Source organism: Theropithecus gelada, chromosome 1, assembly GCF_003255815.1.
Source record: "Theropithecus gelada isolate Dixy chromosome 1, Tgel_1.0, whole genome shotgun sequence".
In the NCBI taxonomy this organism is placed as follows: domain Eukaryota; kingdom Metazoa; phylum Chordata; class Mammalia; order Primates; family Cercopithecidae; genus Theropithecus; species Theropithecus gelada.
This window is the reverse complement of record NC_037668.1, coordinates 40,180,892-40,199,573: the sequence shown is the minus strand read 5'-3', so window position 1 is coordinate 40,199,573 and position 18,682 is coordinate 40,180,892. Positions and strand designations below refer to the sequence as shown.

At 50.4% G+C, this 18,682-nt stretch overlaps 1 protein-coding gene across 1 annotated transcript in view; it reads right to left on the bottom strand.

The window, feature by feature from the left end:
• DISP3 (dispatched RND transporter family member 3) overlaps positions 1–18,682 on the bottom strand; it is a 57,750-nt gene that overhangs the window by 31,611 nt on the left and 7,457 nt on the right. The window contains exons 2-3 of the mRNA XM_025400558.1: positions 4,642–5,737; positions 3,852–4,071 (exon numbers count right to left, since the gene is read on the bottom strand). Of these exons, the coding sequence (XP_025256343.1) occupies positions 3,852–4,071; positions 4,642–5,734 (1,313 nt within the window). The 5' untranslated portion in view covers positions 5,735–5,737. The remainder of the gene's footprint in view (positions 1–3,851; positions 4,072–4,641; positions 5,738–18,682) is intronic.

The window sequence follows — 18,682 nt, the reverse complement described above, 5'->3', positions numbered from 1 at the left end:
CTACAGAAACAAATCTGCAGGTTAACCGTATATTAAAAGTTGGTAAGAACTTTAAAACACTATAATTAATATGTTTAAGAACAGAGAGGAAAATGTGGACAAAATAAACTAAATGATGAATAAAATAATTGCACCAGTGATTTAGATCTATAACAGATTCAAATGGAAATTCCCAAAAAGGAAAAACAGAACAATAACATTAAAAACTCAATAGACATTAAATGGCAGACTAGAGACAACAAATAGAAAGCAGGATCAGTGAACTAGAATATCTAAACCAAAGCATAGAAAGAAAAATAAAAAAATAAAACCCAGAAAAAAAGCATTGAAAACATATGGGGCTCAGTGAAAAGATCTAACATTTGTGTAATCAGAGTGCAAAAAAGAGGAAACAGAGAACAAGATAGAAGCAAATCTGAAGAGATAATAGCTAGAACATTCTTAAAACTGATTATGGTCATCAACCTACAGCTTCACGAAGCTCTGTGCTCCCAAACAGAACAAACACAAAGAAAACACACCAAGATACGTCACAGTAAGACTGGTGAAAACAAAGACAAAGAAATCTCAAAAGCAGAAAAAACAGAATTTTTAATGGAGCAACAAAAAAGATTTACAGCCTACTTTTCTACAGAAATGATGGAAGTCAGAAGACAATGGAGTGACATCTTCAGGTAAAGTATTAAAAGAAAATAACTGCCAATTTGTAATTCTATACCAGCAAAAATATGCTTCAAAAATGAAAGTAAAATAAAGATGTCTACTAGGCAAACAAAACAGAGAATCTATCACCAGCAAACCTGTACTGAAAGAAATGCTAGAGTTCCTTAGACACAAGGAAAATGATCCCAGAGGGAAACATGAAATTATACAAAGTAATGAACACCAACAGAAAAGGTAAATATGTGAATAAATATAAAAGAACAGTCTTATGAGGCTTAAGTATTAAGAATTAAAATGCATGCAACATAAATGCAAAAAATTGAAGCTCAATAAATGCAGTGAACACATTCTAAGATTCTAGTATTAAAAGCAATAAAAGTGATCATTTATATTATTCTGTTATAAGTCAAGGTACATGTTACCATCTCTTGGGTAACCAATAATAGAGTAATTTTAAGAATTTTGTTCACCCAAAAGCACTAAAGTCAAGTCTACAGGATTGTCACCACTGCTGTGATGCTCTAATGGGAGAAAACAGAAAAGAGTGGCTTCTTCCCTAAGGGCAGGGGATTCGCCTCAGCAGCTAAACATCTAGGCAGAGTTAATACTGGCATCTAAAACCATGAAAGTCCATCTATAGTCAGCACCTCTCAGTTTTCCACCACAGCCAAGTACCTTTCCTTGAGGCATCTCCATTCATTTATTCATTCACTCCCCTAACAAATCCTTACTAAGGGGTACCTGGCCTTGTGCTGGGGCTCGGCCCATAGAAACTGAACCAGAAACAATCCCAGTCTTCAATAAACTCACATTCTATTGTGACAGATAATTAAACCAGACCTCTCTCAAACTTAAATATGCAAACAAATCACCTGAAAATACTGCAGGCCTGGGAGAGAACTTGAGATTCTGCATTTCTAACAAGCCCCAGGTGATGCCAATGTTGTTGACTGGAGGAATGCACTGTGAGTTACAATTGAAAGACAGAGTGAGAAACACTGTGATAAAATTGTAGCTCAGAGGGGTGAAATAGCTTGCTAGAACTCACAATAATTTGAATAACTGGGACAGGACCCAAGACATTATCTGACTCCAAAGTTTGTGTATGCTCTTTCCTGCCTCCCTTAGGGAGGAGAGAGGGGACTATGGAAACAGGTAGCGTCTCAGTCTGATTTATGTTGCTATAAGAGAATACCTGAGACTGGGTAATTTACAAAGAAAAGAGGTTTATTTAGTTCATTGTTCTGCAGGCTGGGAAGTTCAATGGCATGGCATTGGCTTCTGGTGAAGGCTTTTGTGCTGCATCGTAACACGGAGGAAGGTCAAAGGGGGAACAGGCAAAAGGGACCAAACAAGAGGAGGAACCTCACTTTATAACAACCCGCTGTCTTGGGAACTAATCCATTCCCTCGAGTGAGAACTAGCTCACTCCCACAAGATGGCATTCATCTATTTATGAGGGATCCACCCCCATGACCCAAACATCTTCCACTAGGCCCCACCTCTCAACACAGCTGCACTGAGTTTTAGGGGGGACAAAGCATATCCAAACCATAGCAGGTAATCAGCATTTAGTCCAGCCTTTGGTCAATGTTGCCCAAGTTGGATCTTAATAGATGAATAGGAGCTTGCCTGACAAAGAAGTAAGTCAGGGAGAAGGCTCCCAGTGCAGTAACTGGCACAAAAACACAAAGGGTGAGGTCGGGATTTGAATCTCATTCCACTACTGATGAGCTTTAAAATTGTGGACGACTTACCTAATTGCTATGTCTCAGTTTCCTTAACTATAAAATGGAGATCATCATAACAGCACCCACCTCATTGGGTTGGTGTGAGAATTAAATGAGCTGGTATGTATAAAGGGTTTTGAACAGTGTGTGGCACAGAGTAAGTGCTCAATAAACATTAGCTCTGATTATTCCAGCAGTTGCTCAATATAAAGGATGAACAGTGGAAGGAATGAGGGTATTTTGGGCAGAAGGATTCCTCCTGTGCCTGGGACTGGTTTATCAGGGTGGGGACTGGGAAAGCACTGCAGTTATTGCCCAGAAGGACTGCTGCTCTGTTCTGGTGGGGAGGGACCCAGTTGTACTCTGGGGCACACCATCCCAAAGCACCTTCCACCCCAAAGCACTGTCACATCTGTTAGCTCATCTCTTCTTAGTGACTCCAGAGGGCAGCCAGAATCATGTTATCCATTTTAACGATAGGAACACTGACACCCAGAGAAGTGAAGTGACTTGTCCATTACCTCCCTGGGTATTAGAGGCAGGAAGTGTGGTTAATTTTAGGTGTCATTGTGATTGGATTAAGGAATATGGAGAGAACTCATAAAGCATTGCCTCTGGGTGTGTCTGTGTGGGTTTTCCCACACACAGGAGACTGGCATGTGTGTCAGTGGCCAGGGTGGGCACCGTCCAATTGGCTGGGGCCCAGGACAGAACAAAAAGGGCAGAAAGGTGATTTCCTCTCTCTCTCTCTTTCCCCACTGGAGCTGGGACACTCTTCTCCTGCCCCGGACATCAAAACTCCGGGCTCTCTGGCCTTCGGACTCCAGGACTTACGCCAGCAGTCCCTGGGGTCCTCAGGCCTTTGGTCTCGAACCAAGAATTACACCATTAGTTTCCCTAGTTCTGAGGCCTTCAAATTTGGACTGAGCCAGAGTACCAGCATCCAAAGGTCTCCAGCTTGCAGATGGTGTGTCATGGGACTTAGCCTCCATAATTGCATGAGGCAATTCCCCTAATAAATCCCCTCTCACATATCCCTCTGTCTATCTATCCTACTGGTTCCATCCCTCTTGAGAACCCTGACTAATACAGTGAGGAACTCCTTATTCCCTGGCCAATACTCTTTCCAGAAAGACCTCGAGCACCATCTCAGGAGAAAATCAATACCCAAAACCTCCAGGGCAGAGTCTGAGATTTCCTACCTGGCCCAAAGCTGTCATGTTCACTAACCATAGCACTGATCAAGCAAAGGGGACTTCTATTTGTCAGAGTGACTGCAAGGATGTACTTGGTTCTGCCTTGATTTGGAAAGAAAGACGTCCAAAGGAAAAGATAATAGGGAAAGAGGTATGGTGTTTAAGATTAAGAGGCAACTGGAAATCAATGTCCTGTCCTAATGCAGGCCTTTCCTGGGACACACATGGGTATGCACACACAGGATGCAGCTGGACTTCCTACCTGGTAGACTGCTTGGCCAGCATGGCCACGTAGGTGACCACGAAGCTTTGAAACTTAGCCCGTTGTTCCTCCCAGCGGTCATCCACTGAGTAGTAGTTGGGCAGGGGTGCTCCAAACAGGATCTCACTGCGCAGGAGAGAGCTCTTCAGATTGTCTGCAGAGAGGCCCTCATCCACATACCAGTAGAACTCAGGGTGAGTCATGGCCAGCTCCAGGGAGCCTGCGAGGACAGCGGTGGGGGCCTCAAGAGTTCAGCCGGTCAACTCCCACCAACCCTCCCTCAAGGTCATCCAGTCTCATTGCAGCCGTGCCTCCCAGGATTCCCCTCTGTCCACATCCACCAAAACTCCACCCCAGGTCCCACAACCTCTCTCTGAACCTGCCCCACCCTTCCTCAAGCCCCATTCCTAATTTACCTAAAACGAACCCTACCTCAGTCTTCTTGAACCCCAATCTTTCTCCTGTCTTCCTCTGGCCAGATTCCTGGTTCTCTATAACCACATCCTGGCCTTTCTCTAACCAGCCTCACACCCGAGCCCCACTCCACGCTTTCTCTACCTCTGACCACAGCAGAACCCCCACCATCCTTCACCTGGGTCTGCATCCAAGCTTCCCTCTTCGGTTCCCTCTCACGCTCACCTCACACCTCAGCCCAGTCCTTTTCACCTTGCCCTCCAGCTATGCCCAGGACTCAGCTCCAGACTGACTGGGCCTGGGCCTGGGCCAAATCTCCATAAAGAGCTGTATAAAACCAGGACCTACGCCCCACCCCAGCATCCTGGCAGCTCACCCCGGATGTCCGCCAGGTCCTGGCCCATGCCATCGTAGTAGATCTTGCCTCCCCTCTCGGTGGGAAAAAAGTAGGTCATGAGCGAGCTGGGAGGCGAGCAGTAGGAGTAGGAACCCAGCGGCAGGTCCTTGAGCACCTCGTGGGGCTTCCAGCAGAACTCCCGGAAGCCTGGGTGGTCCATGATCTTGCGCTCGATCTCATGGATCGTGACCAGCCGCTCACTGGTGAAAATGTTGCGCTCTGCGTCGCCGCGCGCCAGGAAGATGAGCTCGATGCGCCAGTGCGCGTGCGTCTGGGTGTTAGCACTCACATACGCACGAGAGTAGTCCCAGCGGGAGGCGCCTCGGCGGGCACGGCTCTGATTCGCCGCAGCTGCCGCGGGGGGCGGGATGCTGGGCGGGTGCCACCCATTCTTGCTCAGCCGCTGGTTTCGCGGGTCTTCACTCTGGTTGGCTGCCAGATCCTCCAGGGGCGGAATCTCACGCCGAAGTCGCCCGCTCCGATTGGCTGTGGGCTTTTGGGCCGCTGAAGTGTCCCGGGACAGGCCTGGGCCGCGGAGTGAGGCCGCGGGGATGACACGCGGGGCTCGGGAGGCTTGCCGCGAGCGGTTGCCGAGATGCAGCTGCTGCAGCTGCTCTGAGATAAGGCGCTGAAGCGTCTCGGAGGTGAAGTCGGCTAAGTCACGCCGGTTCCGCCCCCAGGATCCAAACTGGGACTTGAGCGCCAGGGTGAGGGCGTCAAAACGCTGCGAGGCCTCATGGTTGCGGATTTCAAAGGCATTGTAGGAGATGTCAATGTCCAGCGGTGGGTAGTAAAGGAACATGAAGGCTGACAGGGCCATGGGAATGCTGCAGCCCAGGAAGAGCACCAGCCCAGCACAGCAGGGATTGGTGAAGGCCCAGCCCAGGGTACTCCAGAAGCCTGAGGCTGGGGGCCGGGAAGGCAGGGGCCAGTGCCGCCAGCAACACTGCCCTCCTGCCCCAAGTTGGGGCCCTGGCTTCTGGGCCCCTGGAAAGGCTTCACCCGTTGCTTCTTCTTCCTCCTGCCCCTCTAGCCACACATCCTGCAGCAAGGGGTCATCCTCCATGTCCATAGCCTGCAGGAGAGGGAGAGGGTCAGCAGGCTAGAGAGACAGGGAGGGGAAGGTGCCCTGTGGTGCAGTTCGCCCAGCCCTAGGTACCAACCCCGTCCACTCATAACCAAATACTAATACTGCAATGGAATGGCATCAAGCATGCATCAACACAACTGAATTTAACCACCTGTGAAAAACACAAAGCAAATTCCTGTTATTTGCCCGTCACCTCTCCCTTTTGGGTCTTGGCTTTCAAGGCCACAGAAAAAAGGAAAATCGCAGAACAATTGCAAACAGAAAAGATGTTTCTCCTGGGAGGAGGGATTTAAAAAAAAAATTGACCACACAATTTTCTAATGTTTGCTGCATCCTTTGACTTTAGAACTCAGGCCCAATGTAAGATGTGACTCCACTGCAACCACTCTTATTTAATGAGCAGCTGTAAAGTACCTCTAGGAGGTATCAGGGTGCAAGGGAAAGAGCATGATCTTTGGAATGAGGCAGACCCTGATTTGGGTCCTGGCAGTCTGAGTATCCAAGGCAGGGAGCCTCCCTGAACTTGAGTCCTCATCTATAAAATAGAAGTGGCCATTGCTGCCTCGTACGACTGTGGAGTCAAAGGTGGAAGTACTCTGCAGTCTGTGTAGTACGTTAGTTATCTGTCACATAAGCAGATTTCCTTGCTCCCCGCTGGGGACTGTAACATGCTCAACCATTACCCAGGAACTGTGCCAGGGCTAGGTGCCTGTCACAGCACTCTTGGAGAACCCTCAGTAGCTTCCCACCCCCTCTATGGGGTGCTGCAGCTGCAGCCACTGTTTGTCAGGCTCAGGCCACTTAATATGCAACTCCAGCAACATCAAACCTTTGGGCATGGGCAGGGGCCGGGCATCTGCCTCCCAGAGACTTGAGCGCAGCAGCAGGAGGGCCTGGCAGAAGAGGGCAGGGCTGGGCAACCCGAGGACTCCAGCGGGGTGGCCCAAAGAGAGGAGGCTTTCCGGCATCCCCGACATGGCCTGTCCCCCTTGTCCTGCCTGCCCTCTGGACAGAGAGAGACTCATTATCCAGTTAGATGCTAGGCAGTGAGAGGAGGAAGCTAATTATGCTAGCGCTAGCTAATTAATGCTGCCTTTCCTATTAACATTCTCTGGAGTGCTCCATTTCAATTAGATGATCTGTCCAGGAAGAGAGGCTGCCGTCAGTCCAGAGAAAGTAAGCAAGAGGAGGTGACAGAAGGAGGGTAACAGAGACAGAGACAGAGGAAAAGAGGAGAGAGACAGAGGGGAGAGTGGAATGGTCAGAGATGGGGGAGAGACTGAGATGCAAATAGGGAAACAAAAGAAGAAACAGGAAGAGTGACTGAGGATGTGAGGGACAGGCAGCAGAAGACTCGCAAGACAGAGGCCTGGAAGGGGCGGGAATTACTCCTGCAATATGCAAGATTCCTATCAATGAGATAATTAAACTTCCCATTTGCAACGCCCTAACACGAGCCTGCCAGCTTGCCAAGGGGATGGTAACTGCTCTGAGACCCAATTTGTATTCGCACTGGAGGCAGCTCAGACTCACCCCATCTCCAAAGGGAAAAACCAAGTCTGCATGTGGAGGTGAGGAGTGTGGGAGCCTCTGCCTGATTCTTGGCCTCAGAAGAAGAAAGCTGATGGGAATAAGGTGGAGACGGGAGGGGCCGTGTTTGCAGTTTTCTGGGAACTAAATCCATCCATCCTGCCCGTGCCTCAGCCTGCCTTGTGGGGACTACAGTACGTGTGTTGGTGTTGCAGGGGGTCAAAGGCCAGGGTTCTGGGTCACAGCAACACTCCCTGGGTGATCTGAAGGCCCCTTGATCCCATTGCTATTCCACCAGGAATGCCACCCCCTTCCCCTAGGGGTCCACATTGAATTCATCATGCAAGGCCTTGCTCAAGCATTACCTCTTCCAAGAAGCCTTCCCAGATCTGAACCTCCCCCAGCTTCCTGTCTAAGCTTCTCGCCATCCTTACTAGATTTTGCCTGGTAAAAATTACTGCGGGGAAGGGAGGGAGAGGCAGTGTAGCAGCATGTTAAGAGCTACGGCTTTGGAGGCAGACAGACTTGGGTGCAAATCCCAATTGTAAGATTTAGGGCCGGCAGTGTAACCTCGCTGAGCTTCAGTCTCCCCATCTGCAGGACGGGTATAACAGTACTCACCACAGAAATTGTCAGAAAGATGGCATACACAACAGACTGAATACGGTGCCTGGTAGGTATAAGTGCTTGGGAAATGACAGCTACCATTCTTTCATACGCTACTTCCCTCCAAAGGCTGGAACCCCTAACAGATACATGTAGCGGGCTGTGTTTTCCAAAGATGGCTGCAACAATATCTGCCATCTCACATGCTTATCTCATGATGTGACTTTGACACTCCACCCATCAAGCAGGCAAGGCTGCCAAAGTCACCAGCCCTCCCAGATTCAAGGGGAAGGAACGCAGGCATTAGGAAATAAAGGAAGATGCAGCTTCCTCCTGGCTCTCTTCAGACACTCATCCTTGGGATCAGCCACGGTGCTAACAGAACGTCCAAACGAGCCCCTGCAGAGAGATCACTCGTAGGACTTCCTGCTGACAACCAAGTTGACAGCCAGCATCAACCACCATGTGATGTGAGCATGTGAGCGACGATGCTGCAGACAATTCCAGCCCCCGGTCATTGAGTAACCTCTAACCTTCAAGTCTTTCCAGCCGAGGCCCAGATACCACAGAGTAGAGCTCAGCCATTCTCTCCTGTCCTGACCTGCAGAATGCACGATAGTTGTTATACATCTCTGCACTCTGGGATGTTTTGTTACATAGCAATAGCAACTGGAACGATTGCAGTGAAGCCTTGTTCTGTATGTGTGGCTCCATGCCCTACAGACAGCATTTGCTGGATTTAAGTGACCAAAAAATTGGGCCCAGCCACTCCACCTCCCAGTGAGAGCCCCACAGGTGGGTAGATGTGAGCTTTAAGGGAACAGGGACTTACTTGGCTGTCGTATTCCCTGCTGGCTTCTCGTGGCCTAAAACACCCTTGGGGAGGGGGGCAGTCAGATGTGGAGAGAAAGAAGGAAAAGGAGTGTCTGATGAACTTGGGTTAGGTATTCAATAGAACTTTCCCCTGGACAAATGAATTAACAGCATTCATAGCGACCTGGATGAGATTGGAGACTATTATTCTAAGTGAAATAACTCAGAAATAGAAAACCAAGCATCGTATGTTCTCAATGATACGTGGGAGCTAAGCTATGAGGAAGCAAATGCATAAGAATGATACAATGGATTTTGGGGACTTGGGAAGGGTTGGGGGGGCAAGGGATAAAAGACTATAAATAGGGTACAGTGTATACTGCTCCGGTGATGGGTGCACCAAAATCTCACAAATCACCACTAAAGAACTTATGTAACCAAGTACCACCTGTACCCTAATAACCTATGGAAATTTTTTTTTAAAAAAGAACTTTCCCCTGGACAGAAAGGGCAGTCAGACCCCAAGCCACATAAGCATAGGCAGGGGATATAGCTTCCTCCGGTTTGGGAAGGATCTGGAAGAGTGTGAAATGGACAAGGCCGGAAGTGGATTTGATGAATTCTTGGTCTACCACGCACCCTCCCCACCCTGTACCTGCCTTCTTAGTCCTCCCCAAAATGAAAAGTGCCACAAGGGAATCACACAAGACTGGTGGTCAACTCATGTGTCACCAGGCCTGGCCCAGCCACCAGCTTTCTGGGTGGCCCTGGGTATGTCCCACCCCTCTTGGGGCCCTGTCTCCTCGATCTCAAAGCGGGATGGTAAAAGCCCAGGTCCTTCCAGCTGTGCCACCCCTGGGGTCTCCAAGAAACCCCAGACAGCTAGGCCATCCCACCTCCCAGTTTGCAGCCCGAGTAGGGCAGGAGCCATCTGAGAGTCCCTCGCACCAAACTGAGGCCGGGCTGGTAGGGGTGGAACACCAATGCCTCAGCCAGCATCTCCCTCCGCAGGCCCCTCCACAGCCGGTAGGATGGGCAGCAAATTGTAAATTTGTTTTCCTTTCTCAAATGATGGGAATTGATTAGCTTAGCAAGGAGCTCCAGCTGCTCCATGGAAAGGAACTAAGGTGATTCCTGCGGTAGCTGTCACTGATTCAGACAAAGCCCGGAGTAGGACTAGGAGGACTGTGGCCATGGGGGTGGAGTGCGGTGGGGTAGACTGGGGGCTGTGACCAGGCCTTTCTGGGCCCTGGGAATGTTCTCCTTCTCAGTGACCAATGTCCTTTCTCTCTGCCTCTGTCTCTGTCTCTGTCACTCACATACAGGCACACTCAGAGGCAGTCAAAATTTAAACTCTGGGCCTCGCTAGGGCCCATGAATCAAGGTGGACACACATCCACGAAACCGATCGTCCTCCTCTTGGGAAAGGCAACTGGGGCAGCTGCTTAAAAGAGAACAACAGGCCCTAGGGAGGCTCGAAAGGGAAGAACTCACCCACTTTCAAGCCCAGGCTTGTGGAAATCCAAAGCCATATCTGCAGTCAAATCCCAGGTTTTTAACAGAAAAAAAAAAAAAACAACCCACATATATATGCATTTAAAAACCCATTAATAGCAGTAACCTGTTAGGGAGGGTTATGGGTGATTTTTATTTTCTCCTTTGTACTTGTCTCTTTCTAATTTTTCCGCAATGATCAGGTACGTCCTTAGTTTTAGAATCAGAAATAAATGTTATTTAAAAATAGAATATGTGTGTATGTGTGGGGAAGGGATTTTGCTAACAGCCTTCAACTCTTTGAGGAATTACTATAATAGGCAGGGGAGGAGGGCTCTGTCCTCCGAGGAGAGAAACCAAGGAGAGTTGGCGTAGGTTGTAGCAGGAGACAGCCCAGTGAGAAAGCAGAAGGACCTTGGACAGGGGGAGTTGGCAAATGCCCTATGGGTGAGTGAGTGTGGAGGGATCGTTCAATGTGCAGGAAGTAGATAATGGCCCACTGGACCCAGAAGAGACCTCAGAGTATACCTTGTCTAACGCCTTCATTTTACATATGGGGAAACTGAGACTTACCCAAGGTCAAGTCAAGGAGAAGGGACTGACCCAGGGTCATCTTATCAGTGGCAGGACCAGGACTCCTGGATGAAGTTTTCATTCTACTCCATCCCCAGATTCTGGGGGCAGTTTTTGGCAGCCCCAGGGAACAACCAGACCTGGGGGGAGATGGCTTGTGGGCTCAAAGTGCCAAAATAGGAGAGCTATTTTTGTTTTTGTTTTGTTTTGTTTTTTGAGACAGAGTCTTGCTCTGTCGCCCAGGCTGGAGTGCAGTGGTGCGATCTTGGCTCACTGCAGCCTCCGCCTCCCAGGTTCAAGCGATTCTCCTGTTTCAGCCTCTCGAGTAGCTGGGACTACAGGCATGCGCCACCACGCCTGGCTAATTTTTGTATTGTTTAGTAGAGATGGGGTTTCACCATGTTGGCCAGGCTGGTCTCAAACTCCTGATCTCAAGCGATCTGCCCGCCTCGGCCTCCCAAAGTGTTGAGATTACAGGCGTGAACCACCACGCCCAGCTGGGAGAGCAATTTTTGAAGTTGAAGAGAAAAGCCAGTCTTCAAGTCACAGGCCAGATGGACTTCTCCATTTGGACAGAATGGGGCTTTTGTGGGAGGTGGTGTTGCCTCAAAAACACTCCCAGCCCCCTGCCAGGCCTCACTCTTCTCCAGAGCAAGTGGAGTTCCCATGGATGTGAACCCATGCCAGAATCTCCCTGTGTTCCTGTTTATAACTTCCCTGCTCTGGCAAAGGTTGACAGAACCCTTCCTTCTCCATTCCCCCATCCCAGCCAGACTATTAAAATGTAATCAAAAAATCATATTAGACATGCAGATTTGACTTAAAATACGTATATGTAGATACAATTTAACGGCAATTAGGAGCTAATCAGCTTTTTCTTCCTGGCTCAGGGTGTTTTGCCTTCCCCGGTTTAGCTCTGGTCCTTGAACATCTTGAGGTCTTTGATTCTCTTACCCTTGGGTTGAGAGATTTGGGCAGAGTCTCAAAATGAGTTATTTTGAGTTGAACAGCTCCAGAGAAGGGAGGAAAGAAAAGAGGAGGCCTTGGTGCCTCCCAGGCATCACTGTCCTAAGTCCTGATACTCCATCTTCTGAGAATCCCTCGCTCTCTAGATGCCCCGGCTATGTGCCAGTCATCAGAATCCCAACCCTTCCCCCGAGACCTGGATACTCCACCTAGGCCAGGAGGCTGCAGAGGCACTGGAGATGTGGTGGTGAAACTGGGGCAAAATCACACACATGGAGTGAAGTCAAAAGTCCAGCTAGTTCAATGAAGAAACTCTGACACCCATTAAGACCATCATCATAATTAACTCTGCATCTACCATGTGCCCAGTACTCCTTATCCATCCTCTGTCATCCTCACATCAGCCCTGCAAGACGCTAGGGAAGGCATTATAAGCATCCACTTTTTACAGAAGCAAAATCAGAATCAGAGAGGTTAAGTGACTCCCTGGTGGTCACACAGCTACTAAGGGGCAGAACTGGAGTTTGAACCTCAGGTCTTTGATCCTAAAGCCCAGGCTCTTTGGGCCATACCAGGTAGCCTATGAGCTCTTTGAAAGCTGAGATGTCAGTACTCGTGGAAGAAACCCATTGCCTTTTAGCATTAGCAAGCTTGCACCATCCCCATAAGACTGGAAATCACTTGGGGTCTAGTAATTCTGCTTTCAGTAGGCGGCAACTCAGGGCATGATGTAAAGAAAGTCTCCCACCAACCTCAGAAGCTTGGCCTTCCCTTCAATGGGTCATGGGTGTGATGGTTAATTCTATGTATCAACTTGACTGGGCTATGGGGTACCCAGCTATTTGGCCAAACATGATTCTGTGTGTGTGTGTGTGTGTGTGTGTGTGTGTGTGTGTGGTGTGTGTGTGTGTGTGTGTGTGTGTGTGAGAGAGAGAGAGAGAGAGAGAGAGATTGTGTCAGGTGGGGGCTCTGTGGCGAGCCTGTCCAAGTCCCCCATTTCTCAGAGAAGGTCCGGCTGCACAGATGGAGTGGATGAAGGATGACTGGCCTCCCGGGGCTGACAGCTGGTGAGGAAACTGTGGGCGCTGATTCGTAAACCCAACGGCTCAGTATTTATCAGGCAAACAAGCTTTGCCTGGGTCAATATATTACCTGAGGAAACATCCCAGCCAACACCAGAGGGATCTAACGTTCATGGGCACAACAGCCACTATTACTTTCCCTGTTCTGTGTCCCCTCTCTAGTGAGCTCAGTGGGACAGAACTGGACCCCCTAACACCAAGAGGGAAATCTGTAAAATGGGGGTGGCGATACTGCTCTCCTGCTGAACCAGAGCAGCTAGTATGATGATTAACTTCTTAGCCAGCCAGAGCCCAGGTCTGGCCCCTGCTGTAGGCAGGTCCACAAGTCAACTGGAGTGGACTCCTTTATTCTCTGCCCCAAAGATCCTTGGACTTTAATGTGAGAGTCACTAGGCACACTTGTTAAAGTGCAAATTCTAGGGTGATACCAGGTCAGATTCTGAGGAGGTGGGGCCCAGGAATCTGGGTTTTGTTTTGTTTGTTTTGAGATGGGGTCTCACTCTGTCGCCCAGGCTGGAGTGCAGTGACACTATCACGGTTCACTGCAGCCTCGACCTCCCAGACCCAAGTGGTCCTCCCACCTCAGCCTCCCACGTAGCTGAGACTACAGGTGCATACCACCACACCTGGCTGTTTTTGTTTTTTGTTTTAAATTTTTTGTAAAGATGGGGTTTTGCTAGGTTGCCCAGGCTGATCTCAAACTCAAGTGATCTTTCTGTCCCACTCTCCCAAAGTGTTGGAATTACAGTAAGCATCAGTCACCGTGCCCAACCTGGAGTCTGTATTTAAACCACCTCCCCAGGTGATTCTGATACAGGTGGTCCAGAAGCATTCTTGGAAAACCCTTGCTTCCCTGGTCATCCTCCCCTGTTCCCAGTGGCTCCCTCCAGCAACTGATCCAGCCTTTGGCCTCCCCGCACCCCTCCACTGTGACTCACATGTGTCCCTGGAAGTTCAGGGAATGGACTCAGGCTGTTGTGTCTCTAGCCAAGACACTCTTCAGGGAGTCTTTTCCTCTAGCCATAGGGAGGGAAGAAACGATGGCATTTGGGCCGGCCACACAGGGGGATACAAACAGCACACCCAGATCTGCCAAACGGCTCTTCTTGGTAGGGCCAGACAGTAAAAGGAAATAGAAGTCCAAGGGCTTACTGTCTGCCAGGCCCCTTACAAGCGGACTGGGTGGGGAGTTTACCATCCACTGAGCACTACTGTGTGTCTGGCACACGGGAGCTATTTTATTTATTTATATCACGTCTGATCCAACCCCTGCCCTACAAGTCTGCTTGTAGAGCTGGGCTGGATTGGAGCCTCTGGAGGCAATGTCAGATCCCATCCTTTTAGCCACCGTGCCCTGATACCAAAAGGAATTCCACCAACTAACCCTCTCAGGCCACCTCCTGCTCCTGCCTGCACAACTCAGGCCTCACCTCCAAGACCCATCAGCGCTGGATCCTGGAGCCCACAAAGCAGCCTTGGCATCACTGAGGAAAAGACAATGAAAGCTTAACAAAACCAGCAATACGGCCAGGCACGGTGGCTCACGCCTGTAATCCCAGCACTTTGGGGGGCCAAGGCGGGCAGATCACCTGAGGTCAGGAGTTCAAGATTAGCCTGGCCAACATGGTGAAACCCCATGTCTACTAAAAATACAAAAAAATTAGCCAGGCGTGGTGGCAGGCGCCTGTAATCCCAGCTACTTGGAAGGCTGAGGCAGGAGAATTGCTTGAACCTGGGAGGTAGAGGTTGTAGTGAGCCAAGATTGCGCCATTGCTCTCCAGCTTGGGCAACAAGAGCGAAACTCTGTCTCAAAAAAGAATCGAAAACAGGCCGGGCGCGGTGGCTCACGTCTGTAATCCCAGCATTTTGGGAGACCGAGGCGGGCGGATCACGAGGTCAGGAGATCGAGACCATCCTGGCTAACACGGTGAAACCCTGTCTACTAAAAATACAAAAAAAAAAAAAAAAAAAAAAAGAAGAAGAAAAGAAAAAATAGCCGGACATGGTGGCGGGGGCCTGTTGTCCCAACTACTCAGGAGGCTGAGGCAGGAGAATGGCGTGAACCCAGGAGGTGGAGCTTGCAGTAAGCCAAGATCGCGCCACTGCACTCCAGCCCGGGCAACAGAGTAAGACTCCGTCTCAAAAAAAGAAAAAAAAAGAAAACAAAAACAAACAAACAAAAACCCCAGCAACACTTACAGAACCTGTGAAATATGACCAGGTTCCCAGATGCCCCTGGCCTGACGGGTCAGCAGGTTCTTGGAAACCCTCACTGCAGGCCTTGGCCAACCTGTCCAGACGGCCCCCGCCCCCCACATCTCTCCCACCCTCAGTCCCCAGTCCTGGGTGTGTGAGGCTGGAGACCACAGTTGCCAAGTACAGAGGAACCTCTGGGCCCAGCAGCCAGTCCAGCATCCCAGCCCCTAAACTGCTGGGTTAATAAAAAAGAAAAAGATCCCAACGATATATGACCAATAACTATGGCCATAAAAGCCAAATTGGATTTCTTCCTGGCTGATGAGCTCAGGGCCCTTTTCATTCTGAGACGTGATTAACAAATATGTAAAACAATTCCCCCAGCATCTCATCTTGGGATCTTGCTGCAAGTTCAAGCTTGGAGGCAAGGGAGGTGGAGGAAGCAGGGGATCTGTGCCTGGAGCAGCAAAAGTGGCCCCAAGGACTTGGGGTTGGAACCTGCCTGGCCACTGGCCTGCGGTGTGACCTAGAACAAGCCACTTAACATTTCTGGATAGGTCGTTTAGAGAGCGGGAGGAGATGTTCTCTAAATCCTCTGCCTCTGATACTCAGTCACCACCCAGTTGTGGGAGGCAGAGCAAGGGGAGCTGGATGCTGGGAGAGGCTTTCCTTCACCTCTCTGCAGAATAACTGGAGGGGGCAGCATGCAGGGGTCCTGCTGTCTTTGGAGGGGAGCAGGCACAGGAGCCTGGCCAAGTGGCAAGAAGAGCTGAATAGCCAATAGCCATGTACTGGGTGCCATCAGCTTTGCTGGGACACAGCAAGGTGGTCACCTGCCCGTTCCTAGCTCTGGGGAAGGCTTGGGAGACTGCAATCCCTCCTGCAGCCCCAGCACACCCAGACCACAATTTGTGGGTCCTGAGATGTTGCAAAACTCTTCTTTGCCCCATAGCACCCAAAGCGAAGCTGGAAGATACATCAGAAGCTAAATGTGCTCAAACCTGCTGAGGGTCCCCCATAAGGCACTCGGGATGGAGCTCTGGGAGAGGGCTGTACCCATAGCCTCACTGCCTGGGAAGGAGGAGAGAAACTTAGAGCAAATATCTTTCCCTCTGAGAACTTGGGGCTCCCCCATCCCCTGCTTCCTGGGCCTGTGAAGGGCTGAGGAGACCAGCAGCAGATGAAAGGGGCACAGCGAGGAGATGGCGGAGACTGCCCTCGTGTTCCTGAGCCAGAGCCCTTTCTCTACCCATCCTCAATCCTCTCATTGCAGGGGTGGTGGTGGGACTGAATCGTGCTGCATCCATGCAGCAACTTCCAGTTTGCAGATCAATTTTGCGTAGGTTTTCTCCTCCTAGGAATTATTTCCAATTTGCAAACAAGAAAACTGAGGCTAAGGAAGTGAAGGGACTTATTTGAACCTGATTTCTGATGAGCTCAGTACCCTTCTCACTGTCGTAGATTTTATTTGAGTCTTACATGTTTGAAAATCTCAGGGTCCTAGAATCAGTCCTCCCAACTCCCACTTGGGTGTGTGTGCATACACACACACACACACACACACACACACACACACACACACACACAGCATCTGCCCTCAGCCGTTCTGGTCACAGGTTAGGTATAGCGCTGGCTGGACTGTGGGTTCCCAGGGAAGGGAGGAGGGTAGAGACATGAGGGACTGACCTTCAAGTTCCCCATCATGGGTGCCCAGGTGGAATCTCACCTTCAGTGCCCACACAGGTCAGTGGCTCCAGGGAAGGCTTCCTGGCTCCCGTCCTGAGTGACAGCTCAGGCATGGATAGTGGGGAGCAGGTGTCCATCCAGGAGATGGGCTCAGTGCCCCTCAGCCCCTGGGGCCAGCACAGAGGCCCTTGCTCTGGGGTGGAGGGAGTCTGACACTGGCCTCAGCCTCAGCACCCCTTCCACAATGATGCAGCTGCCTACAGAGACAGGAGTCGGGGGTTGGTGCTCAGCCGCCGAGGCAGAGGGCTGGGGATGGAGAGTGGCTCCTCAAGCACTGCCCCCCTCCAACTCTGCTGCCTTTCTCATAAAATGCTTGGGAGGCTCAGGGCCCCAGGAACTAAGAACTGCTGCTCCCAGCCCCAAAGGCCAGGAGAGACCCAGCAAAGCTACCTGGGCTAAAAAATCCCAGACTGTTTCCCTCACGCCCCCACCCTGCTCAATGGTGGAGTGTTATCCAAAGTCTAATGGGAACGCCCCTACCCATGCACCAGTTCTTCCATGATAACGGGGCCCTGTCTCCTATTTGAACTTGGGCAAGCCTTTCCTTCTCCTGGGCCTCAGTTTGCCCTTCTGTTAAATGGGAGGGCTGGACTTGAGCTTTCAGGTCCCTAGAGGGCCAGGACACAAGAGTGTGACACAGGACAGAAGATGGGGTAATTTAGGGCTGGGTAACCAGTTGAGAAGGTCAAAAGCATTGTAGGTTCCCTGGGGTCCTGAAGCAGCAGCTTCCATCCGCTTTCAGCCTCCTGGGTTCCAGTCCATGCCACAGCCAGAAGCCAGAGGCACCCCATGACCAGAGGGTCCTGCAGAATGGGATGAGGGTGGGGCAGGCAGTGAGAGGGCAAAGCTCAGGGAGTCAGTCTCTCTACCCAACCTGAGCCAAGGGTGTTCTGGGCCCCTCATTACTCCAGGACAGGGGAAGCAGCTGGAGGAGGTGAAGCCTGGGAATGCTTTGAGAGTAGGTCTGCAGAGGGAGAAATAAGCTACTTAGTCTTTTAGGCTGGTGACAGCAGGAATGATGCAAATTGATTCCTATTCAAGTGCTGTCCCAGGCAAGGTGGTGGCAGGGAAGGCAGAAGCCTCCTTTTCCATAAACAATCACCTCCAAGTGCACTCGCTGAGCACCAGAGTAACTTCTGAGCAGGGGTAGCAGTGGCAGCCGCCCCATTCCCCCAGACCTGGGCTCAGCTGCCCATTCTCCATGTCCCCTCAGGAAGGGAGGACATCCAGGACTCTCTCCAATCCAGAGCCAAAGCTCCCCCTGCTCCTCCCCTGGCTCCTTGGACCCAGGGCACTCTGCTGCCGAGTAGGGCAGCTCCTCAGCTTTTCCTGGGGTGGGGGACATTCTTTCAAGATTGGGGGGATGAGGACAAGAGAAGGACCTTTCCCTTTGTCCATACTTGGGGTCAGGCCCTGCCAAATCAAAGCACTGACTGTCAAAGTCCCTCAGCCCCATTCCCCAATTCACACATTTACCAATTCATTCACTCATTTGCTCTAACTTCATTCACTTGTTGGTGCTTGCTATATAAAATAAGGACTTCCTGTTAAATCATCATAATCTGGCCAGGTGTGGTGGCTCACACCTGCGATCCTAGCATTTTGGGAGGCCAAGGCAGGCAGATGGTGTGAGCCCAGGAGTTCAAGACCAGCCTGGGCAACACAGGGAGACCTACTAAAAGTAAAAAACGTATCCGGGGCATGGTCATGCGCACCTGTAGTCCCAATTACTCAGGAGGCTGACGGGGGAGGATTGTTGAGCCCAGGCATTTGAGGCTGCAGTGAGCTGTGACTGTAGCACTGCACTCCAGCCTGGATAACAGAGAGCCTATCTTAAAAAATAATCATCATCATAATCTTAACTTAGTGATGTCTTCAACTCCTTTCCTCCTGAAGGCTCCATGAACCTTTTCACCCCAGATCT